This window comes from Dendropsophus ebraccatus, chromosome 2 (assembly GCF_027789765.1).
Source record: "Dendropsophus ebraccatus isolate aDenEbr1 chromosome 2, aDenEbr1.pat, whole genome shotgun sequence".
Classification (NCBI taxonomy): Eukaryota; Metazoa; Chordata; class Amphibia; order Anura; family Hylidae; genus Dendropsophus; species Dendropsophus ebraccatus.
In genome coordinates this window covers 218,410,283-218,434,034 of record NC_091455.1, presented here as the reverse complement: position 1 = coordinate 218,434,034, position 23,752 = coordinate 218,410,283, and the positions used below count along the sequence as shown (strand labels likewise).

General features: G+C 47.6%; 1 protein-coding gene across 2 annotated transcripts; it reads right to left on the bottom strand.

Annotated features, from left to right (window-relative positions):
• Window positions 1-1,630: 1,630 nt before the first annotated feature.
• On the bottom strand, window positions 1,631-23,247 carry LOC138784070 (uncharacterized). 2 transcript variants are annotated; one of them, XM_069959562.1, is made up of 3 exons: window positions 23,178-23,247; window positions 9,390-9,449; window positions 1,631-8,707 (listed from the first exon to the last, which is right to left on the bottom strand). In XM_069959562.1, the coding sequence occupies exon 3, from the start codon at window positions 8,684-8,686 to the stop codon at window positions 1,751-1,753; it is 6,936 nt and encodes a 2,311-aa protein (XP_069815663.1). In that variant the 5' UTR covers window positions 8,687-8,707; window positions 9,390-9,449; window positions 23,178-23,247; the 3' UTR covers window positions 1,631-1,750. The 2 variants fall into 2 exon arrangements, with proteins under 2 accessions (XP_069815663.1, XP_069815664.1); XM_069959563.1 differs by lacking the exon at window positions 23,178-23,247 and adding an exon at window positions 19,476-19,786.
• Between the last annotated feature and the right edge of the window lie 505 nt (window positions 23,248-23,752).

The window sequence follows — 23,752 nt, the reverse complement described above, 5'->3', positions numbered from 1 at the left end:
CTTTTAGAGCCATCACCTGTAGGAGGGAAGTAGCAGATCACCACACGGAGGAATGATTGCTTGGTGATTGTGTTTGCAAAAATATTTAAATTGATAGTTTCTACACGTATAGCTTTGTAAGTTGAGATAGGAGTTCCCCCTTAAGCAGTCTTCCTAGAAACGATCAGTCACCTGATAATCTGCTCGGCGGCTAATTTGATCTTTAGTGCGGCCGCTAAAATCATCATCGCCCACACAGAGAGGATGTGCAGCTGACAAACGATACAGCACTGGGGCTGCCCAATTAACGGTGCCTTGTAAAGCACGGGAGGAAGGCACAGACCTTGCCAATCGGTGCTCAGGAGCAGCCGGACACAACCACATAATGAGCCGTGTAAACAGGCCCTTAAAGTAGATCTATACCCCCTCACTGAAGGATTTCGAAAACCAGATCCGGGAAGAACTTTAGTTCAAATAGTAAATGGTACCAGTGGTTTGGAGGTGGGCTCAGTGAGCAGATTCACTTTAAAGTCACATCCACATATCCCGCCAACATCCTTTCTGCCCATTTTCACATTCTATCATTTATTTTACCAGATGAGGGCGCCTTATAATGATGACGTGGAGAATACACCGCATATCACAACTCACACACAATACCCTGCTCAGTATCAGGCACCTGCAGCCAAAGCCGCTGCAGGTGTAGCATCCTCTGGTAAAATAAATGGAAGAATGCGGCAATGGGCAGAGCCATTATTGGGGGGATAGAGACTCTAAACCCGCTGCATAAGGGCATGGATGATGGTTTAGTGTAACAAACTATAGTGACCAGTGCCCTTTAAGGATACAAATAAAGTTTATTTAAAAAAGAAAATGTAAAAAAAAAAAATGTTTCCGCCCTAGCTGAAGCAGTAATCATGTGATCACTATTTTAGTGTCCTGGAATAGAAAGTATATATAGCATTATTGCCTGTGTTACACTGTCATAAAAGAACGGCATCTGTGATATACAGTCAGCAGTTGGCGTCTCAGACTGAACTCTTGACTTCTGGAACTCTCCTATGGATGCCGGGAACAGTTAAATCATTATGCTACTATATTGACAGTCGTGGCCATTCAGCAGCAGTAGTAGTTAAGTTGTTTCAGAGCTCCCGGCACACTAACTTGTGTACGGCCACATAAGTGAATCAATCCACCTGCTTGTATGTAATGTGCATGCCCACCAAGCTCTCACAACCCTATGGAACAGACCATTTGGACTACAGATCTACACTAAAAGGGAACCGGTCACTAAGACGAGACCCTCCAAGCACCAAAAGTAAATAGGTGCCAATGCCATGTGATTTAGGCAGTAGCTGTAAAAGCAAATCTTACATACTGGGTCATAGTGCACGGAGCCAGGAACATGTCCGGTGTCCATCATGAACAGAACAAAAGCCTGACACCGACCTGCTCGGGCCCACCAGAACCATAAAACAAAAACCTTTAGGTAACCCTAGTTAACAAAAACTGCGGCTGGCAGGAACACGGGAGGGTAAAGGCCTATGGAGCTACAGTCACTACTGGTGAGGTAAAGGGGCAAATATCCGTCAAATGACAAAGCTGTCAGGAGACCAAGTGCCAATCCTGGCAGCACAGAAGACACCACACCTTGTGCCATACAATGATATTTTATTAAAAGACAACAGCATAAATTTAACGGCTTCAACATAATCATCATCAGGATATAAGAACACTGCTACGTAAGGTTTGGAGGTTGGGCATGTCCTCCTTACTCCTTGCTATTCTTCCCCCCCATCTTGGCTTTACTCAGCCCTTTCTTCTTCACGGTCGCCTTCTTCTTGCCCCCACTAATCACAGCCTGAAGTTTTCTCTTCTTGACAGTAGCAGCAGCGATCATCCTCCACTTCTTTAGGCTCTCACTATTAACCTTTTGACGCTTCTGCTTTTGTGGCACTTTCTTTAGAACCTTCTTTATTTTGCCGACATCTTTAGGTTTTTTTTCTTTCCCAGTTTCCTTCTCCTTGGACACAGTCTCCAGAGTTTTCTCAGGTTTCCCATCGCTCTGCTTCTCACCCTCTGGCTCCTGCTCAGTTTCTCCCTTTGGTTTCTTTATCTTCTTCTCGTTGCTGCTCTTAGCTTTACCCTTCTCTTTACCCGCTGCCATCTTCTTAACTTTGTTCAACTTTTTATTTTTTAGTTTCTGCATGGCAGTCACAACTTTCTTCTCATTTTTCCTCTTCTTTGGGGCACTCTCTTCATTAGTGCATCCATCTTTCATTTTTCTCTTCTTCGGGACCTTTTCTTTCCCCAGGAGGGTTTTTGCCTTGCTCCTCTTAAGACAAACTGGTACGTGATTCATAAGTGATTTCTGAAACAAGAATCTCTTTCCACAATGTCCACATCTTAAGACATCTTCCCCATGTATAAGCTTGTGACGGACAAGAATCTTCAATCGCGTGAACCGCATGTGGCATATGGGACAGGCAAAAGGCTTTTCCTCAGTGTCTATCTTTAGGAGCTGCTCACTGTCTGCAGACGTGTCCTGACCGTGTAATTTCAGGTGGGACAGAAGCCGGCCTTTAGTCGAATAGATTTTGCCACAGTCTTTACAATGATAAGGCTTCTCTTCCATATCAGCCGGTGCGGTGGAGCTCTGGTCACTGCCCAGTACTACTCTGTGCACCTTACAATGAAGAACAAAGCTAGCCTTGGTGGAGCAGACTTTATTACAGTCCTTGCATGTGAAGGGCTGTTGCCCAGTTCCATCTTTCTGCACAAGGTTAGGTGAGGACCTGTGCACTTTTCTATGTAGCACAAAGGAGGCCTTAGTTGAGCAGACGAACCCACATTTTTTACAAAGAAAAGACTTTTGCTCCTTCAGTTTAAGGATCTTCTCATTGCTGGACAAAACCTTGTGCACTTTACAGTGAAGTACAAAACTGGCCTTGGTAGAACAGACTTTTTTACAGAGCTTGCAAATGTAAGGGGGATCCCCAATAGTTGCTTTGAGGTCACTTATTAATGGAGACTTGTGCACTTTACGGTGAAGAACAAGACTGGCTTTAGTGGAGCAAACTTTACCACAGTCCTTACACATGAATGCTGGACTACCAACATCTGATCTCTGTGACAGACGGTGCACTTTACGATGAAGAACAAAACTGGCCTTGGTGGAAAAAACTTTGTTACAGTCCTTGCAACTTAAAGGATGTCCCTCTTGTTCAGTCTTGATACCAAGATCCTCCTCTGAGGCTAATGGTATGTCACTTGTGATCCCTTCTGGGTTTTCCTCATGACTGCTGCTCTGGGAAAATATGGCCGAAGCCCTGTGAACTTTGCGATGAAGTACAAAGCTAGCCTTAGTGGAGCAGACCTTATCACAGTCCTTGCACTGGAATGGCGGACCGTCCAACTCTTCTTTACAGCTGGCATTTGGCTCAACACCAGACGAAGCCTCAGGAATTTTGTGGATCTTACGATGCACGTAAAGTCTTGACTTACTGGGGAAGACTTTGTCACAGTCCTTACAGGAGAATGGGCATTCCCCGGTGTGAAGGCGTTCATGTATGACTAGCCTTTCCTTCTGCTTAAAGCTTTTATTGCATACTGAACACTGATACGGTTTTAGCATCATGAGCTGGAGGTTTCTGTGTGTGTAACGATGGATAATCAGGCTGCCCCTCTGTCGAAACCTGCATGGGCAATCAGGGCAGGCATAGGGTCGTGACCCTGTGTGCACACGTCTATGTACACCAAGGTGGTTCCTTCTGGTAAAGGTTTTATTGCACTCTGGGCAGCGAAAAGGAGGTCCTTCAGCATGCACATTAACGTGAATACTTAAATACTGCTCTGTAGAGAAGCTTTGGGGGCACTGTGCACAAGTGAATGGTTGGCCCTCAATGTGACCTTGCTGGTGACTCAGCAGAAGGTCAATGTTTGGGAAAACTTCATTACATTCTAAACACTGGTTTTCTTCCTCCTCTTTAACAGATACTGCAGTACTCAATGGGTCATCAGTATATGGGGGCAGTATATGCTGTTCCTCCACTTTTATGATGTTCTTTTCTTTGTACACGCACTTCTTGCCGACTTTCGATACTCCACTCAATATTTTCTTGTGGGAGACTTGTAACCCTGAAGACCCCGGGTCACATTTGGAAGAAGTATCAGAATCAGCTGGTTCTGGGCCATCACTGGTCCTCACTTGGTTAGGACTCTTTATAGACACTTTCTTTTTTCTGGGCTTTTGGGTCAGGCCCTTCACAGCCAAAATCATATTCATCCAGTTGAGTTCTTTTTTAAGTTTGGCAGTGGATTGGACTTTCTTAGTTCTCACCACCTTTGACTTCTTCATTTTTAGTCGCAGAGAAGCCATGTTCTTCTCCCTGGAGACCTTATCACTGGGGAGCACGCCCTCAATGGCACTGTCAGGAAGTCCTTTTTCTTTGGTGAGGAGTCTACAGACACGACACTTCTTGGACCAGCGACCTGCTCGCTTCTTTTTCTGCAGACGACAACCACAAGACTCGCACTGTGTGGCCGAATGACTCAGCAGGTGAAGATGAAGTGACCTATTGCATTTAAATACCTTGCCACATTCTGGACATAAACGTGGCTTTTCACCATCTGGGGCCACCGACTGGTCACTAATATCCAATTCAGTAAAAGGCTCATTGTCCTCTTCTTTACAGAATTCATCAGGACTCTCGTTCTCATGGCTCAGTGAAGAGTCACCTAGCAGTAAGTTTTGCCTTTCAGTCTCGATTGGAGACTGCCTTTTGCCCTTCTTTAGTTGTTTGCCCTCTATAGTTTGGCAATGAACATGACTGCCCGTTGCCAGTCGATCTCGGACTGGCTTTTGGCAACTCTTACATATCTTGGATTGTCTTCCTCCACTCTTCAGGACATCACAGGTACAGTACAGGGCACGTATTGCAGGGTTCATTTTTTTACGCTCTCTCATGAATATAGAGTGGAATGGCTCAGTCCCTTTTCTAACACTTCCTGGCTTGGGAACATCTATCTTGGTAGAAGTCAGACTGGGTTCATTTTCTTCATCATCACCACTGCTCAGGCTTTCTAAATCTGAATCATCAGCAGAGACAGATCCACTGTCAGACTCCAGACTGTCCTTGTGATCAGCACCAGACAGGGCCTTCTCCTCTTTCCTCTGACGCTTGAGCTTCTGTAAACACTTGTGGCACCTCTTAGGAATGCGTTTGGTTTTATACTTAAGTGTCAATGGGCACCCACATGTTAGACACTGCGGTGATGAATGACATTTCATGTGGCTAGCTAACAATGCTGGGAATTTGAAGGCCTTCTCACACTTTGGACATTTATACATTTTTCGGTGCAAGGTGCCCGATTCTTGTTTGATTGAATTTATATCGTGGCCTGGTTTTGCAGCTTTATAAAAGGAGTCATCCTGCACAGGGTCAGTCTCTTGCTTGATACAGAAACTTGAGAAGTCTGATGACGTACCTTCCCCTGAAAGGCGCTCCTCACGCTTTGCTTTCAGCCGGCACTTATAGCAGACGGGAAACCAAACCAGCTCTTTTCTACCTCTTCTAACCCGTCGCCCACACTTCAAACATAGGCCCCCAAAACCTACTTGCTTATCATCTTGGCCCTCTGTGTACTCGCTTTCCTGGACTTCAGGGGAGAGCATGTCTGCTAACTCATGGGATGTACCCTCATCACCCACAGAAACAGAAGAGATGTCGTCACCTTTAGTTGCTTCTTTCAGACTTGGAGCATCAAGTAAAATAGTGCCAGAACCAACAAAATCATCTGCCAGGTCATTTTCGGTAAGGTTGGCATTAGACATCTGAATGTACTGCTTCTGTGGGTCATCATGGGAAAGGTTCTTCTCGATGTCACTTTCTGTTAGGTCTTTCATCTCATCACTGCTTAGTAAACATTTCTCAGATAAATCCTCAAGGTCAGGAGACAGTTCTAAAGTTGGTTCCAGAAGACACAGCGATGCCCCCAAATCTTCACCTTCCAGTTTTTGGAGCAAAATGTCATCTTTGAGGTCTGAGCTTTCTATATGTCTGGTACTTGTTATCTTCTTATCGCTCAGACTTGCTGCAGTGTCTTGCTCTGTAGGTTCAGTTTCTTGAATTAAAATACGTTCTTGAGCCTTGACACAAGCGGATGTGATGCTCACCAAGGTTGGCACACTGAAGGAAACACTTTCTGCACAAGTTCCTAAAGATAAATCTTCATCACACAGCGGCAGTATGTCATCTGCAGCACTCACTGCCTGGGGCTCAAGAAGACTGAATGGGATTTCTTCACCTGACTCTTCCACTGACATCTCGGTATCAACACATCTGATATCCTGCACAGGTGCCTGGATATCCTCAGATGAGGCGTTATCAATTGTGTTTTCTGTACTAGTAAGTGAATCAGTCTCTGCAGGGGTCACTCCTGAAGCTTCACTGTCTGTCTCTTCTTTCTTGGTGGACTGTCTCACAGCAAAGGAGATGTCAGACTCTGTCTTGTTTTCTGTTAAGTTCACATCTTGCTCTACATGACTGCCCTCTGGAGGCTGGATGTGGTGAAGCAGAGAACCTGGGTCATTGTCTGGACTGGGCTCTAAGGTGCTGTCATTCGTCTGAGGAGGATCAGGAGCGAGTAAATCCTTCTCATACTCTCCTTGACCATCTCCCTCCTTTGTTTCTAGACCCTGCTCTGGTGGAACATCTTGAAGTATAGGCATTGTCCCACTGGCAATCGGTGATAACCTATCAGACATATCAGGCTGGCTAACTTGTTTCTCTAATGAAGTAAGAACTTTCTCATCAATGTCCCTTTCCACAGGAGATTCCTCACGACTTAATGGGCCAAGAGTTCTCGGATTAGGAGTGTCCACAGATATCACAGCACTTGCCGTACTTAAAGACTTTGATTCTGAAGATACATCAACAGAAGGAAAATGGCCTGATGCCTCATCATAGACTCCTTGGCTCAGCTTGGAAATTTCTGCATCACTTACGCCAGGCTCCAGTCCATGCTTGGATGCAGTGTCATTCCCATCTTTTGGATTGACTTTCGCATCATCAATAGGAATGTTGAAGACTCCGGTAGCTGCGGCAAGGTCTGCCTGGAGGACAGGGTCATGGTCCAAGCTGCTACCATCTGTAGACGAGAAAATGTTGGCACTCTCTTTCTGGCGCTCATCAGATTCTGACACACGCTCTGTGACTGGTGTTTGTAGCATCACACTGTCACCTTCCAACATGGTTACATTTTGCGTCTCATCTGGAGGACTGAGTGACACTTCTCCAGAGTCCTCCAGACCAGTCTTGTGCTCTATAATAAAGTCCAGGTCACTCTTAGGCTCCTGAGCGTCCTTTGCACCTGTTATAACTAACTGATCTTTGTCTTTACTCAGGTCCAGTGAATCAGTAACAGAGGGATCTTTTAGGACTGTTTGGATATCGTAACCATTGCCATCTTTTTCCTGGTAGTTGATGCGTACAGATGGTTCTGGAGACTTGTCCTCTTTTTGGAGAAGACTACGCTGTAACAACTCAGAATAGTCCACAGGTACAGAGATAGGATCATCCTGAGCCCCAACCTGTAGTGTAGGAACCCCAGTGCGGGCAGTTACTTCAGACAGTTCATTGTTACACACAATCCCATCTCCTACGATGGGAGCTTCTGGAATCATCTGGACACTACAAGTCATTGTGGTGCCTTCATCATTTCTTGGTGCTTTGGCATCTGGCTGACTTACTATGCCCTCATTGCCAGTTACACAAGGTGTATCCAACTCACGAGGGGTGTGAGCAGGGCTAATGTCCTCATCACAGAGATCAGGCATAGTCTTAGGTGAGGCACTGGCACTGGAGACAGATTCCATAGGACATAACGGAAGATCATCTTCCATTGCATCCTCGTTTATAGTGTCATCAGTCTCAGATATTTCTGCTTGAGGGGGAGAAAGTGCCCCCATCTGGTCAGGCTTGTCAGGATAGACAGTACTGGAGGGGGGTGCAGCAGGGATCTCGGAGGTTCTGGAGTCACTAGAGGGGCTCACGCTCCCATCTTCCTCGTCAGCTTCCCCAATGGTGTAAGAGTTGAAAACTTCAGCCAGGATTTCTAGGGTGTTCCCATAGGGGTCAATCAGACGTACAGTGCTGTCAGATAGCTTCGATATTCTTAACTCAAACTGCGTCTTTCTGTCCACACTGTCTGTCCTCTGGCAGGGAGGCGAATACGTCCCTTGGGTGCGTCTTGTCACACACTCAGTGGGGGTGACCTCTTGGCTGACTTTCCATTCCCTTTTGAATTCTACTTTGGAGTTAAGGTGATAGACAGACTTGCTGGGGGCGGCTGTCACATGAATAACATCAGTTTCTGGCAGCGGCTTACTGCTCCTGGTGGAGATGACACGACCTGTAGATGGCTTAGTGAGGGGCGTGCGGGGGATCCCATCCTCATGGCTCCTCTCATGCATCTGTAAGAAGAACTGGTGGTGAAATCCTCGTCCGCAGTGGGAACACGTGAATTGCTTCTTGGTCACATGACTCTGACGATGGGAGTTGAGCTCCAGCTTATTGTTGAAGGTTTCGCTGCACTCAATGCAGATGTACTGGCCGGTGTCTGGGGGGGCGTTCTGGGGCTCACGGTTCGGCACTGGCTCGGTGACATATCTCTTGGAGGAGCGAGTGCTTCTCTCCGTATTCTGCATTCTGCCGGTCACAGGAAGAATCTGGAAAGAGAACAGAAGACATTATAGTCCTGGGTGATACATGGGGGAGGGGGCACACTATGGTAAGGCAGGGTCCTCCTGGGTGATACATGGGGGAGGGGGCACACTATGGTATGGCAGGGTCCTCCTGGGTGATACATGGGGGAGGGGGCACACTATGGTAAGGCAGGGTCCTCCTGGGTGATACATGGGGGAGGGGGCACACTATGGTAAGGCAGGGTCCTCCTGGGTGATACATGGGGGAGGGGGCACACTATGGTAAGGCAGGGTCCTCCTGGGTGATACATGGGGGAGGGGGCACACTATGGTAAGGCAGGGTTCTCCTGTGTGATACATGGGGGAGGGGGCACACTATGGTATGGCAGGGTCCTCCTGGGTGATACATGGGGGAGGGGGCACACTATGGTATGGCAGGGTCCTCCTGGGTGATACATGGGGGAGGGGGCACACTATGGTAAGGCAGGGTCCTCCTGGGTGATACATGGGGGAGGGGGCACACTATGGTAAGGCAGGGTCCTCCTGGGTGACATATAGCATGATCATTACATTGCAGCTTTACCTCCACGTTACGGACACACCATCATGCACAGGAACGGGGGAGGGGGTTGGAGAATAAGGAACCCCCTGGAGGAGACGTTAGAGATGATAACACTGATCACCGATCAGGCCACCGACCACTTACCCCTGTGCCGCCTTATCAGCCAGTCACACACCGGTCTTCTAAGAATTCTCCACAAGCTTACTGTGAAATTTAAAACATGAGGTCAGTGGGGGGCGTAAGGGGCAAACACATAGGAAGGGGGCAATCGTGAGGGGCACATGCAGAGGGAATGGGAGCAAATGGAAAATGCCCAGGGGGTTCAATCATGAGGAGCAGGTAAAATAGAGGAAAGGGAGCAAGGTGCAATGGTGGGCGCTCAATCTATAACCCACAGAGTGAGGACCGCATGAATCCCTGGGGTACCGGCCCTCACACAGGGACACTGAGGATCCTATCTAACCCTGGGGTACCGGCCCTCGCACAGGGACACTGAGGATCCTATCTAACCCTGGGGTACCGGCCCTCGCACGGGGACACTGAGGATCCTATCTAACCCTGGGGTACCGGCCCTCGCACGGGGACACTGAGGATCCTATCTAACCCTGAGGTACCGGCCCTCGCACGGGGACACTGAGGATCCTATCTAACCCTGAGGTACCGGCCCTCGCACAGGGACACTGAGGATCCTATCTAACCCTGGGGTACCGGCCCTCGCACAGGGACACTGAGGATCCTATCTAACCCTGGGGTACCGGCCCTCGCACAGGGACACTGAGGATCCTATCTAACCCTGGGGTACCGGCCCTCGCACAGGGACACTGAGGATCCTATCTAACCCTGGGGTACCGGCCCTCGCACAGGGACACTGAGGATCCTATCTAACCCTGGGGTACCGGCCCTCGCACAGGGACACTGAGGATCCTATCTAACCCTGGGGTACCGGCCCTCGCACAGGGACACTGAGGATCCTATCTAACCCTGGGGTACCGGCCCTCGCACAGGGACACTGAGGATCCTATCTAACCCTGGGGTACCGGCCCTCGCACAGGGACACTGAGGATCCTATCTAACCCTGGGGTACCGACCCTCACACAGGGACACTGAGGATCCTATCTAACCCTGGGGTACCGGCCCTCGCACAGGGACACTGAGGATCCTATCTAACCCTGGGGTACCGGCCCTCGCACGGGGACACTGAGGATCCTATCTAACCCTGAGGTACCGGCCCTCGCACAGGGACACTGAGGATCCTATCTAACCCTGGGGTACCGGCCCTCGCACAGGGACACTGAGGATCCTATCTAACCCTGGGGTACCGGCCCTCGCACAGGGACACTGAGGATCCTATCTAACCCTGGGGTACCGGCCCTCGCACGGGGACACTGAGGATCCTATCTAACCCTGAGGTACCGGCCCTCGCACAGGGACACTGAGGATCCTATCTAACCCTGGGGTACCGGCCCTCGCACAGGGACACTGAGGATCCTATCTAACCCTGGGGTACCGGCCCTCGCACAGGGACACTGAGGATCCTATCTAACCCTGGGGTACCGGCCCTCGCACAGGGACACTGAGGATCCTATCTAACCCTGGGGTACCGGCCCTCGCACAGGGACACTGAGGATCCTATCTAACCCTGGGGTACCGGCCCTCGCACAGGGACACTGAGGATCCTATCTAACCCTGGGGTACCGGCTCTCGCACAGGGACACTGAGGATCCTATCTAACCCTGGGGTACCGGCCCTCGCACAGGGACACTGAGGATCCTATCTAACCCTGGGGTACCGGCCCTCACACAGGGACACTGAGGATCCTATCTAACCCTGGGGTACCGACCCTCACACGGGGACACTGAGGACCCTATCTAACCCTGAGGTACAGCCCTCGCACCGGCACTAAGGACCCTATCTAACCCTGAGGTACGGCCCTCATACAGACAACCCCATAAAACTGTAGGGTGTCAGAGCCACACCTAACCCTGGGGCGCCACCTCCCATATACACTTTATATACACTCCCGCCCCCATATATGTATATACACACTCTATACGCCGCCTACCCCCCATATACACTGCCTACACACTCTATATACACTTCCTACCCCCCATTTACACTCTATATACACTGCCTACCCCCATATACACACTCTATATACACTGCCTACCCCCATATACACACTCTATATACACTGCCTACTCCCATATACACTCTATATACACTGCCTGCCCCCCCATATACACACTATATATACACTGCCTACTCCCATATACACACTCTATATACACTGCCTACTCCCATATACACTCTATATACACTGCCTACCCCCATATATACACTCTATATACACTGCCATCCCCCAGATACACACACTATATACACTGCCTACCCACCATATACACACTCTATATACACTGCCTACCCCCCATATACACACACTATATACACTGCCTGCCCCCCCATATACACACTCTATAAACACTGCCCACCCCCATATATACACTCTATATACACTGCCACCCCCATATACACACACTATATACACTGCCTACCCCCAATATACACACACACACTATATACACTGCCACCCCCCATATACACACTCTATATACACTGCCTACTCCCCAATATACACACACACTACATACACTGCCACCCCCCATATATACACACTCTATATACACTGCCTACCCCCTATAAACACTCTATATACACTGCCTACCCCCATATACACACTCTATATACACTGCCTACCCCCATATACACACTCTATATACACTGCCTACCCCCCATATACACACTATATACACTGCCTACCCCCCATATACACACTATATACACTGCCTACCCCCCATATACACACTATATACACTGCCTACCCCCATATACACACTCTATATACACTGCCTACCCCCCATATACACTACCTACCCCCCCATATACACACTGCCTACCGCCATATACACACTCTATATACACTGCCTACCCCCACCCATATACACTCTATATACACTGCCTACAACCCATATACACTACCTACCCCCCTATACACACACTCTATATACACTGCCTACCCCCATATACACACTCTATATACACTGCCTACAACCCATATACACTACCTACCCCCCATATACACACTCTATATACACTGCCTACCCCCCATATACACACTCTATATACACTGCCTACCCCCCATATACACACTCTATATACACTGCCTACCCCCCATATACACACTCTATATACACTGCCTACCCCCCATATACACACTCTATATACACTGCCTACCCCCACCCATATACACTCTATATACACTGCCTACAACCCATATACACTGCCTACCCCCCTATACACACTGCCTACCCCCATATACACACTCTATATACACTGCCTACCCCCATATACACACTCTATATACACTGCCTACCCCCCATATACACACTCTATATACACTGCCTACCCCCCATATACACACTCTATACACACTGCCTACCCCCATACACACACTCTATATACACACACTCTATATACACACACTCTATATACACACACTCTATATACACACACTCTATATACACACACTCTATATACACACACTCTATATACACACACTCTATATACACACACTCTATATACACACACTCTATATACACACACTCTATATACACACACTCTATATACACACACTCTATATACACACACTCTATATACACACACTCTATATACACACACTCTATATACACACACTCTATATACACACACTCTATATACACACACTCTATATACACACACTCTATATACACACTCTATATACACACTCTATATACACACTCTATATACACACTCTATATACACACTCTATATACACTGCCTGCCCCCCCATATACACACTATGTACACTGCCTCCCCCCATATACACACTATATACACTGCCTACAGCCCATATACACTCTATATACACTGCCTACCCCCATATACACACTATATACACTGCCTACCCCCATATACACACTATATACACTGCCTACCCCCATATACACACTATATACACTGCCTACAGCCCATATACACACTATATACACTGCCTACCCCCATATACACACTATATACACTGCCTACCCCCATATACACACTATATACACTGCCTACCCCCATATACACTACCTACCCCCCCATATACACACTATATACACTGCCTACCGCCATATACACTTTATATACACTGCCTAACCCCCATATACACACTATATACACTGCCTAACCCCCATATACACACTCTATATACACACACTATATACACTGCCTACCCCCCATATACACACTCTATATACACTGCCTGCCCCCCCTTCCCTGTCGTCCCACAGTGGCACAATAACGGGGTTTATTGCCCCTGTGTACTGGGCAGGACAAAAAGGAATATGTAATAGTACTAGCCAATTAAAGAAAAGGCTCCTCCCCTCCTGGAGTATAAAGACACTCTCTCACCCAGTGACCATGAGTTTTTATTTTGTCCTGGTGTAGGGCAGGTCTGGATCTCCCCTCCTTCCCACCCTTTTATTACCTTTCTTTTCTCTTGTTTCAGATCCTGGCGCTACTGAAGCCGATTCCTAGGTGGAACTTCACCGACCGGTGTGTATTCAGACTCCGGCGGCGGTGGAATGCAGTTTGCGTTCCACTTCGTCCGGCTGCCGGAAGTGACGTGGTTCGCGTCATTCCTTGTCCGGCGCATGCGCAGTTGCGTTCCTCTTCGTCCGGCTGTCGGAAGTGACGTAATTCGCGTCATTCCTTGTCCGGCGCATGCGCAGTTCGCCGGCGAGGACGCGATCCACGCCAGGTTGCTGCTCTTCTTCTACAGGTATCCGGAGTTTTGATTTTTCACTACGGCTTATTAAAGGGCGCCAGATGGTCAGTTGCTGTCTGTCCTTGTGGCTGACAGTGTGGTAGTAAGGCTGCAGGCTTCTACTATTGTTTTCCTACAGAGTAGCTGGCGATTTCAGGTGGGTGCCTCACCTCTGAGCTGCCGCCGTTAGTAGGATCTAGCGTTATAGGTCCTCCTTTTTTCTAGTATGTCCTCCCGGGAGTCTTCAGGAAGAAAATCCACATCTAAAAGACATCACCTTCAATGCAGAGCATGCGGTATGTACCTACTACTGCACTTATAGTTGGAATTATATGAGCCTGAATGTTGTTTCTCTCTTTAGAAACTCCACTGCCAGATGACCGTGATTACACTACCTGCCTCTCCTGCCGTCCAAAGATTCAGGACAAGAATGAGCCCAACATTCAAGATGTAGTGATCTGGGTCAAGGATCTGATGCAGTAAGCATCTGGAATGAGGTTTGGAATTTCATATTATTCTATTAGAGACTTCTACTGGTGTCTCTTAGGTCTACTATGAAGGATATGCGTACTTCCTTGAAGGAAGAGATGGCGGCTATGATCCCTAAGAAAAGGCCCAGAAGAACCCATAATTCCTCTCCTTCTGTATCTATAGAGGAGTATACTGTACTTGATGAAGCGTGCTCTTCACCTTCTCATAAAGAAGAGGAAGAAAAGGAGGACAAATTTGTGTTCAATCCTGAAAGGATTGCTAGACTGCTGAAAGCGATTCAAGTAGAGAATCCTGAGGATTATGGTGATTCTCCTGAGTCTTCTAAAGGCTCTAAGGGCTTTAATATTGATAAGTTTTTGTTGGATTTAATTAAGAATGAGTGGGAGAAGCTGGATAAGGCTCCTCCCATAAGTAAACGATTTTGGTCTCTCTTTCCCTTGAACGAGGAACAGTCCAAGTCCTGGATTTCTCCTCCGAAGGTGGACAGAGCTATATCAAAATTGTCTAGGAACATATTGGTTCCTTCTGAGGATGGGTCTAGCCTCAAAGACCCCATGGACCGTAGGATTGAAGCCACACTTAAAAGATCATATACTACGGCGGGTCAAACCGCTATTGGTGTGGCTAATCACGAGGTAACTAAAACTTTAAAGAAATGGGTATCTAAAGTTCAAGATGATATAGACTCCGGTATCAGTAGAGACACTATTCTGGCTTCTTTTAAAAACATAACACTAGCAGTGGATTACTTATTTGATTCAGCCTCCCATCTTACCAGGTTGGGGTCCAGGGCTATGGCTTTGTCTTCCGCTTCCCGCAGAGCCCTATGGTTGCGTCCCTGGTCTGGGGATAACCCTTCTAAGTACAACGTCTGTAACTTAGAATAGACGCCTGGTAAGCTATTTGGCGCAGAGCTAGATACACTCATGGAGGAGTTGTCTGATAAAAAAGGTAAATCCTTACCAAGCTCACGTAACTCCTTTCGGAGGAGACAGCCTCGATCTCCCCAGAGAAGCAGACAGTACCGCTACAGAGGCAGAGGTTATGGAAATTACAGGAGAGGGGGCCAGTCTAAGGGTGCCAAGTCCCCTATCAGAAAGAAGGAATTCTGACGCCATCCTAGAGGTAGGGGGTCGTTTAGAGCATTTTCTCCAGGCTTGGGAAAGTTTTTTGTTGGACCCATGGGTCTTAAACATAATAAAGAGAGGTGGCTCAGGGAAGAAACAGAGTGCTGCACCTCACACCTATGGCTGATACTAGTGCCGCTTGGCTAAATAAAAAACACATCAGAATTTTGTGTATGAATTGATCAAGCCATACTGCCCCATGTACCTCGTGCCGGTATCTGATACACATGGGTCCCTACACTAAGTCCACACTGTGCCAGTCAGTGACCACCACCCCCGCAGACACGCACAGCCAGGGAAAGCCATTCTGTTTGCTGCAGCTATGGTGAGCGCAATACCTTATCCAGACTTCTGCTGCTTGGGGGCGACCTTCTCCGCCGGCGGTGCTGGCCGGGTTCTGGTGTGGTGTTTTTGGGTCTGGTCCTGTGGCATGGGGGTCGCAGGGCCGTCCCATGGCCCCCGTTCCCTGGCTGTGCGCGCCTGCGGGGTTGGTGGCCACTGACTGGCACGGTGTGGACTTAGTGTAGGGACCCATGTGTATCAGATACCGGCACGAGGTACATGGGGCAGTATGGCTTGATCAATTCATACACAAAATTCTGATGTGTTTTTTATTTAGCCTAGGGGCACTAGTATCAGCCATAGGTGTGAGGTGCAGCACTCTGTTTCTTCCCTGAGCCACATTTTGTTTCTCTCTTTTCTCCGTGTATTGCACTCCTCCTGGTGAGACCCACATGACCGCAATTAGCAGGAGACACCTGAGTGCACATGGTTTTAATCCCTCCTGTTTTTTTCCCATTCTGTTTGCTGCAGCTATGGTGAGCGCAATACCTTATCCAGACTTCTGCTGCTTGTGGGCGACCTTCTCCGCCGGCGGTGCTGGCCGGGTTCTGGTGTGGTGTTTTTGGGTCTGGTCCTGTGGCATGGGGGTCACAGGGCCGTCCAATGGCCCCCGTTCCCTGGCTGTGCACGCCTGCGGGGTTGGTGGCCACTGACTGGCACGGTGTGGACTTAGTGTAGGGACCCATGTGTATCAGATACCGGCACGAGGTACATGGGGCAGTATGGCTTGATCAATTCATACACAAAATTCTGATGTGTTTTTTATTTAGCCTAGCGGCACTAGTATCAGCCATAGGTGTGATGTGCAGCACTCTGTTTCTTCCCTGAGCCACATAATAAAGAGAGGCTATGTTATACCTCTTCATCCCCTGCCTCCAGAGTGTTTTCTTTCTTTCTCCCACAAAGCAGGTCATCTTGGAAGAATCCATCCTCGACTTGATCAGGATCAAGGCCTTGGAAACCGTTCCCCTCAGCGAGAGAGGTACCGGAGTTTATTCACCGGTGTTTCTGGTACCAAAGCCATCGGGGAAATGGAGACTCATCATAGACCTGAGATATCTAAACAAATTTATTACAAAAAACAGATTCAGGATGGAAACTATAGGATCAGTAAAGTCACTCCCGAACAGAGGCGACTATATGGCATCACTGGATCTCAAGGACGCTTACCTCCATATTCCGATCTTCAAGAATCACAGAAGATTCCTGAGAGTGGCAGTTTACATCAAAGGTCAGTTACACCACCTCCAGTTCAGGGTTCTACCCTTCGGGATTACCTCTGCCCCCTTTGTTTTCAAGAAGGTAGTAGCTGCTGTCGTTGCAACACTCAGGCTACAGGGAATAAGCGTTATCCCTTACCTAGACGATTGGCTTCTCCTGGCAGGCACAAGCAAGCAGCTAAGCCAAAATGTGTCAAAGACATTGACTCCCCTTTCTTCCTTGGGATGGATTGTCAACTGGGAGAAATCAGATCTAACCCCCTCTTTGACAAAGAAGTTTTTAGGGTTTTTGATAAATTCAGAAACCATGAAATCTCTCTATCTCCAGAGAGAAAGAACAGAATTCAAGAGGGGTGCAGTTTTCTGAGAGCTCCACGGCTGGTATCTCTCAGGACTCTAATGCGATTTTTAGGTCTTCTTTCCTCCGCAGCAGAGGCAGTTCCTTGGGCCCTATGGCACATGAGAGCTCTTCAGACGGAGGTTCTTCAAGCCTGGAACCGGAGATCTTCAGATCTAGAAAGAAAGATCAGACTGTCTTTAAGGACAAGAGCGTCTCTTCAATGGTGGTCCCAGTAAAGGACGGTTCCCGCATAGAAGAACCCGTCTGGGAAATTCTAACAACAGACGCCTCAGGCTCAGGTTGGGGAGCACATCTCAGAGATCTAACTGTTCAGGGGATGTGGTCATCCTTAGAAAGAACCCGCTCTTCCAACGAAAGAGAATTGAGGGCGATTTTCAAAGCTTTGCTACATTTCTCACCTCAACTTCAGGGGTTAGCGGTGAAGATAAAGACGGACAACATGGCGTCAGTCTTTTACATAAACAAGCAGGGAGGCACTCGATCAGGACCACTTCTTGTAGAAGTGGGAAGGATCTTAGAGTGGGCGGAAAAGAATATACCTTGCATTATGGCCATACATATCAGAGGAAACACACAATGTATTAGCAGATCGCCTAAGCAGACAAATGACGATCCCAGGGGAATGGTCGTTGAACAGGTCCATCTTCAATCAAATCATCAGACGATGGGGACAACCAGAAATAGATCTAATGGCGACTCAGAAGAATACAAAGGTTCCAAGATTTTGCTTCCTGTATCAAGCGGATTGCCCGGAGGCCACGGATGCGATGTCAATTCGGTGGAATTTCAACCTAGCTTACATCTTTCCGCCCACTGCCATGATCCCCAGAGTCCTGAAGAAGATCAGGCAGGACCAGGCTTCAGTGATTGCGGTCAAGACGTCTTTGGCCAAAGAGGTCTTGGTTTGCCCAGCTCATATCAATGAGCAAGGGAGATTATTGGGAATTGCCGATAATACACAACTTGGTGTCTCAGGGCACCCACTTGTGTCAGGACCTACGCTCCCTCCACCTAACAGCCTGGAGATTGAACGGTCCATATTGAGAGGTAAAGGTTTTTCCAATAGAGTGTTGGATACAATGTCTCATACGGGAAGTGATGCCACCAACAGAGCTTACTCTAGAGTCGGTAGAGTATTCCAGTCTTGGTGCTCTTCTAGGCAGAAAGACCATGTTAATCCCTCTACTCCGGACATACTGGAATTTTTGCAGGACGGATTTGATAGGGGCCTTGCACCTAATACCCTCAAGGTTCAGTTGGCAGCCATGTCAGTATTGCTACAGAAAAGACTTCTTCAGATTCCAGAAGTAAAGAATTTCATCAAGGCTGTTTCACGTCTACCTCCTAGAATATATAGACCAGTATGTCCGTGGGATTTGTCATTGGTTCTGAAGGTCCTGGCGCTCCAGCCCTTCGAACCTATAGAGGAGATTCCTCTTAAATTTCTAACTTTGAAGACAGTACTACTTTTAGCCATAACATCAGCTAAAAGAATAGGAGAACTCCAGGCTCTGTCTTCTGCTGAGCCTTATACTACGTTTTTAGCAGATAGAGTTCTTTTACGTTACTTACCCTCGTTCGCTCCTAAGGTGCCTTCTTTTTCCAACCTTAAGCAAGTAATTTCTATTCCTATTCCTATTCTTTCCCAAGAGGCCATCGCTGAGGATCAGACTCTGGAAAAGCTGGACATTGTAAGATGCTTGAGAATGTACCTACAACGCACAAGCGAATTCAGAAGGTCTGAAAATTTGTTTATTTCTCTAATGGGAAAGAATAAAGGTCAGAAGGCTTCCAAGCCTACAATATCTAGATGGATAACGGAATGTATCAACAGATGTTACTTACTCAGTAAGCTGGAGCCTCCAGAGTTCACAAAGGCACACTCCACTCGATCGGTGGCTTCTTCGTGGGCCGAAAGGGCACTGATACCATTGGAGCAGATCTGCCTATCGGCATCATGGTCTTCTCCCGGGACCTTCTTTAAGTATTACAGAATTAGTTCTTTGTCTGCTCCAACATTTTCTTCTTCTGTGATACAGTCTGCTGTACAATTAACCCTCCCATAATGGGTTTGTACGTGCTAAATCCCCGTTATTGTGCCGCTGTGGGACGACAGGGAAGTGAACATTACGCATGTTAATGTTTTTTCCCTAAGTCCCATCAGCGGCACAAGCTTCCCTTCCCTATTGTGTATTTGTTGTTGTTGTTAATTTGATCTTTATAATAAACTCATGGTCACTGGGTGAGAGTGTCTTTATACTCCAGGAGGGGAGGAGCCTTTTCTTTAATTGGCTAGTACTATTAAATATTCCTTTTTGTCCTGCCCAGTACACAGGGGCAATAAACCCCATTATTGTGCCGCTGATGGGGCTTAGGGAAAACACATTAACATGCATAATGTTCACATATACACACTCTATATACACTGCCTACCCCCCATATACACACACTATATACACTGCCTACCCACCAAATACACACTCTATATACACTGCCTACCCCCCATATACACACTCTATATACACTGCCTGCCCCCCATATACACACCCTATATACACTGCCTACCCCCCATATACACACACACTATATACACTGCCTACCCACCATATACACACACTATATACACTGCCTACCCACCATATACACACACTATATACACTGCCTACCCCCCATATACACACACACTATATACACTGCCTACCCACCATATACACACTCTATATACACTGCCTACCCCCCATATACACACTCTATATACACTGCCTACACCCCATATACACACCCTATATACACTGCCTACCCCCCATATACACACACACTATATACACTGCCTACCCACCATATACACACACTATATACACTGCCTACCCACCATATACACACACTATATACACTGCCTACCCACCATATACACACTCTATATACACTGCCTACCCACCATATATACACTGCCTACCCCCCATTTACACACTATATACACTGCCTACCCCCCATTTACACACTATATACACTGCCTACCCCCATATACACACTATATACACTGCCTACCCCCATATACACACTATATACACTGCCTCCCCCCATATACACACTATATACACTGCCTACCCCCATATACACACTATATACACTGCCTACCCCCATATACACACTCTATACACTGCCTACCCCCATATACACACTATATACACTGCCTACCCCCATATACACACTATATACACTGCCTACCCCCATATACACACTATATACACTGCCTACCCCCATATACACACTATATACACTGCCTACCCCCATATACACACTATATACACTGCCTACCCCCATATACACACTATATACACTGCCTACAGCCCATATACACACTATATACACTGCCTACCCCCATACACACTATATACACTGCCCCCCCCCATATACACACACTATATACACTGCCCCCCCCATATACACACACTATATACACTGCCCCCCCCATATACACACTCTATATACACTTCCCCCCATATACACACTATATACACTGCCTACCCCCCATATACACACTATATACACTGCCTACCCCCCATATACACACACTATATACACTGCCTACCCCCCATATACACACACTATATACACTGCCTACCCCCCATATACACACACTATATACACTGCCTACCCCCCATATACACACACTATATACACTGCCTACCCCCCATATACACACTATATACACTGCCCCCCTATATACACTGCCCCCCCATATACACACTCTATATACACTTCCCCCCATATACACACTATATACACTGCCCCCCTATATACACTGCCCCCCCCTATACACACTCTATATACACTGCCTACCCCCCATATACACACTCTATATACACTGCCTACCCCCCATATACACACTATATACACTGCCTACCCCCATATACACACTCTATATACACACACTATATACACTGCCTACCCCCATATACACACTATATACACTGCCTGCCCCCATATACACACTATATACACTGCCTACCCCCATATACACACTATATATACACTGCCTACCCCCCATATACACACTCTATATACACTGCCTACCCACCATATACACACTATATACACTGCCCCCCCATATACACACACTATATACACTGCCCCCCCATATACACACTATATACACTACCTACCCCCCTATACACACTCTATATACACTGCCTACCCCCCATATACACACTATGTACACTGCCTACACCCCATATACACTCTGTATACACTGCCTACACCCCACATACACTCTATATACACTGCCCCCCCATATACACACACTATATACACTGCCTACCCCCCATATACACACTATATACACTGCCTACCCCCCATATACACACTCTATATACACTGCCTGCCCCCCATATACACACTCTATATACACTGCCCCCCCATATACACACTATATACACTACCTACCCCCCTATACACACTCTATATACACTGCCTACCCCCCATATACACACTATGTACACTGCCTACACCCCATATACACTCTGTATACACTGCCTACACCCCACATACACTCTATATACACTGCCTACCCCCCATATACACACACTATATACACTGCCTACCCCCCATATACACACTATATACACTGCCTACCCCCCATATACACACTATATACACTGCCTACCCCCATATACACACACTATATACACTGCCTACCCCCCATATACACACTCTATATACACTGCCTACCCCCCATATACACTGCCTACCCCCCATATACACACTCTATATACACTGCCTACCCCCCATATACACACTATATACACTGCCTACCCCCCATATACACTGCCTACCCCCATATACACTGCCTCCCCCCCATATACACACTATATACACTGCCTCCCCCCCATATACACACTCTATATACACTGCCTACCCCCCATATACACACTGCCAACCCCCATATATACACCCTATATACACTGCCTACCCCCCATATACACACTCTATATACACTGCCCCCCCATATACACACTCTATATACACTGCCTACCCACCATATACACACTCTATATACACTGCCTACCCCCCATATACACACTCTATATACACTGCCTACCCCCCATATACACACTATATACACTGCCTACCCCCCATATACACCCTATATACACTGCCTACACCCCATATACACTCTATATACACTGCCTGCCCCCCATATACACACTCTATATACACTGCCTACACCCCATATACACACTCTATATACACTGCCTACCCCCATATACACACTCTATATACACTGCCTACCCCCATATACACACTATATACACTGCCTACCCCCATATACACACTATATACACTGCCTACCCCCCATATACACACTCTATATACACTGCCTACCCCCCATATACACACTATATACACTGCCACCAATATACCTGCAACAAAAATGCTCAGGCTGCAGGTCACACTGTGCGGTAGTGATGATATGAGGCTAATGCAGTACCGGGGCTGCACACCGGCGGGGAGAAGGGGGAGGGGAGGAGGCGGCGTGTATCTCACCTGCGTTCCCCGTTTTCACCGCTTTCCTGTGACCCGGAAGAGCTGATGACGTCACGTCAAGGAAAAGCACAGACTGCGAAACTGACCTCTGTGGGCGGGGACTATGAAAAGAGGCGAACACTAGAGGGCGGCCACACCCCCACACCGGCGCCATCTTACCGGAGACCGGAAAAGCCAATGTTATTAGGAGTAGGAGAACAGCGCCCCTGGTATACAGCAACATCTCACCCCTCCCCCTGTATACAGTAATATCTCACCCCTCCCCCTGTATATAGTAATATCTCACCCCTCCCCTGTATACAGTAATATCTCACCCCTCCCCCTGTATATAGTAATATCTCACCCCTCCCCCTGTATATAGTAATATCTCACCCCTCCCCTGTATATAGTAATATCTCACCCCTCCCCTGTATACAGTAATATCTCACCCCTCCCCCTGTATATAGTAATATCTCACCCCTCCCCTGTATACAGTAATATCTCACCCCTCCCCTGTATACAGTAATATCTCACCCTCCCCCTGTATATAGTAATATCTCACCCCTCCCCCTGTATATAGTAATATCTCACCCCTC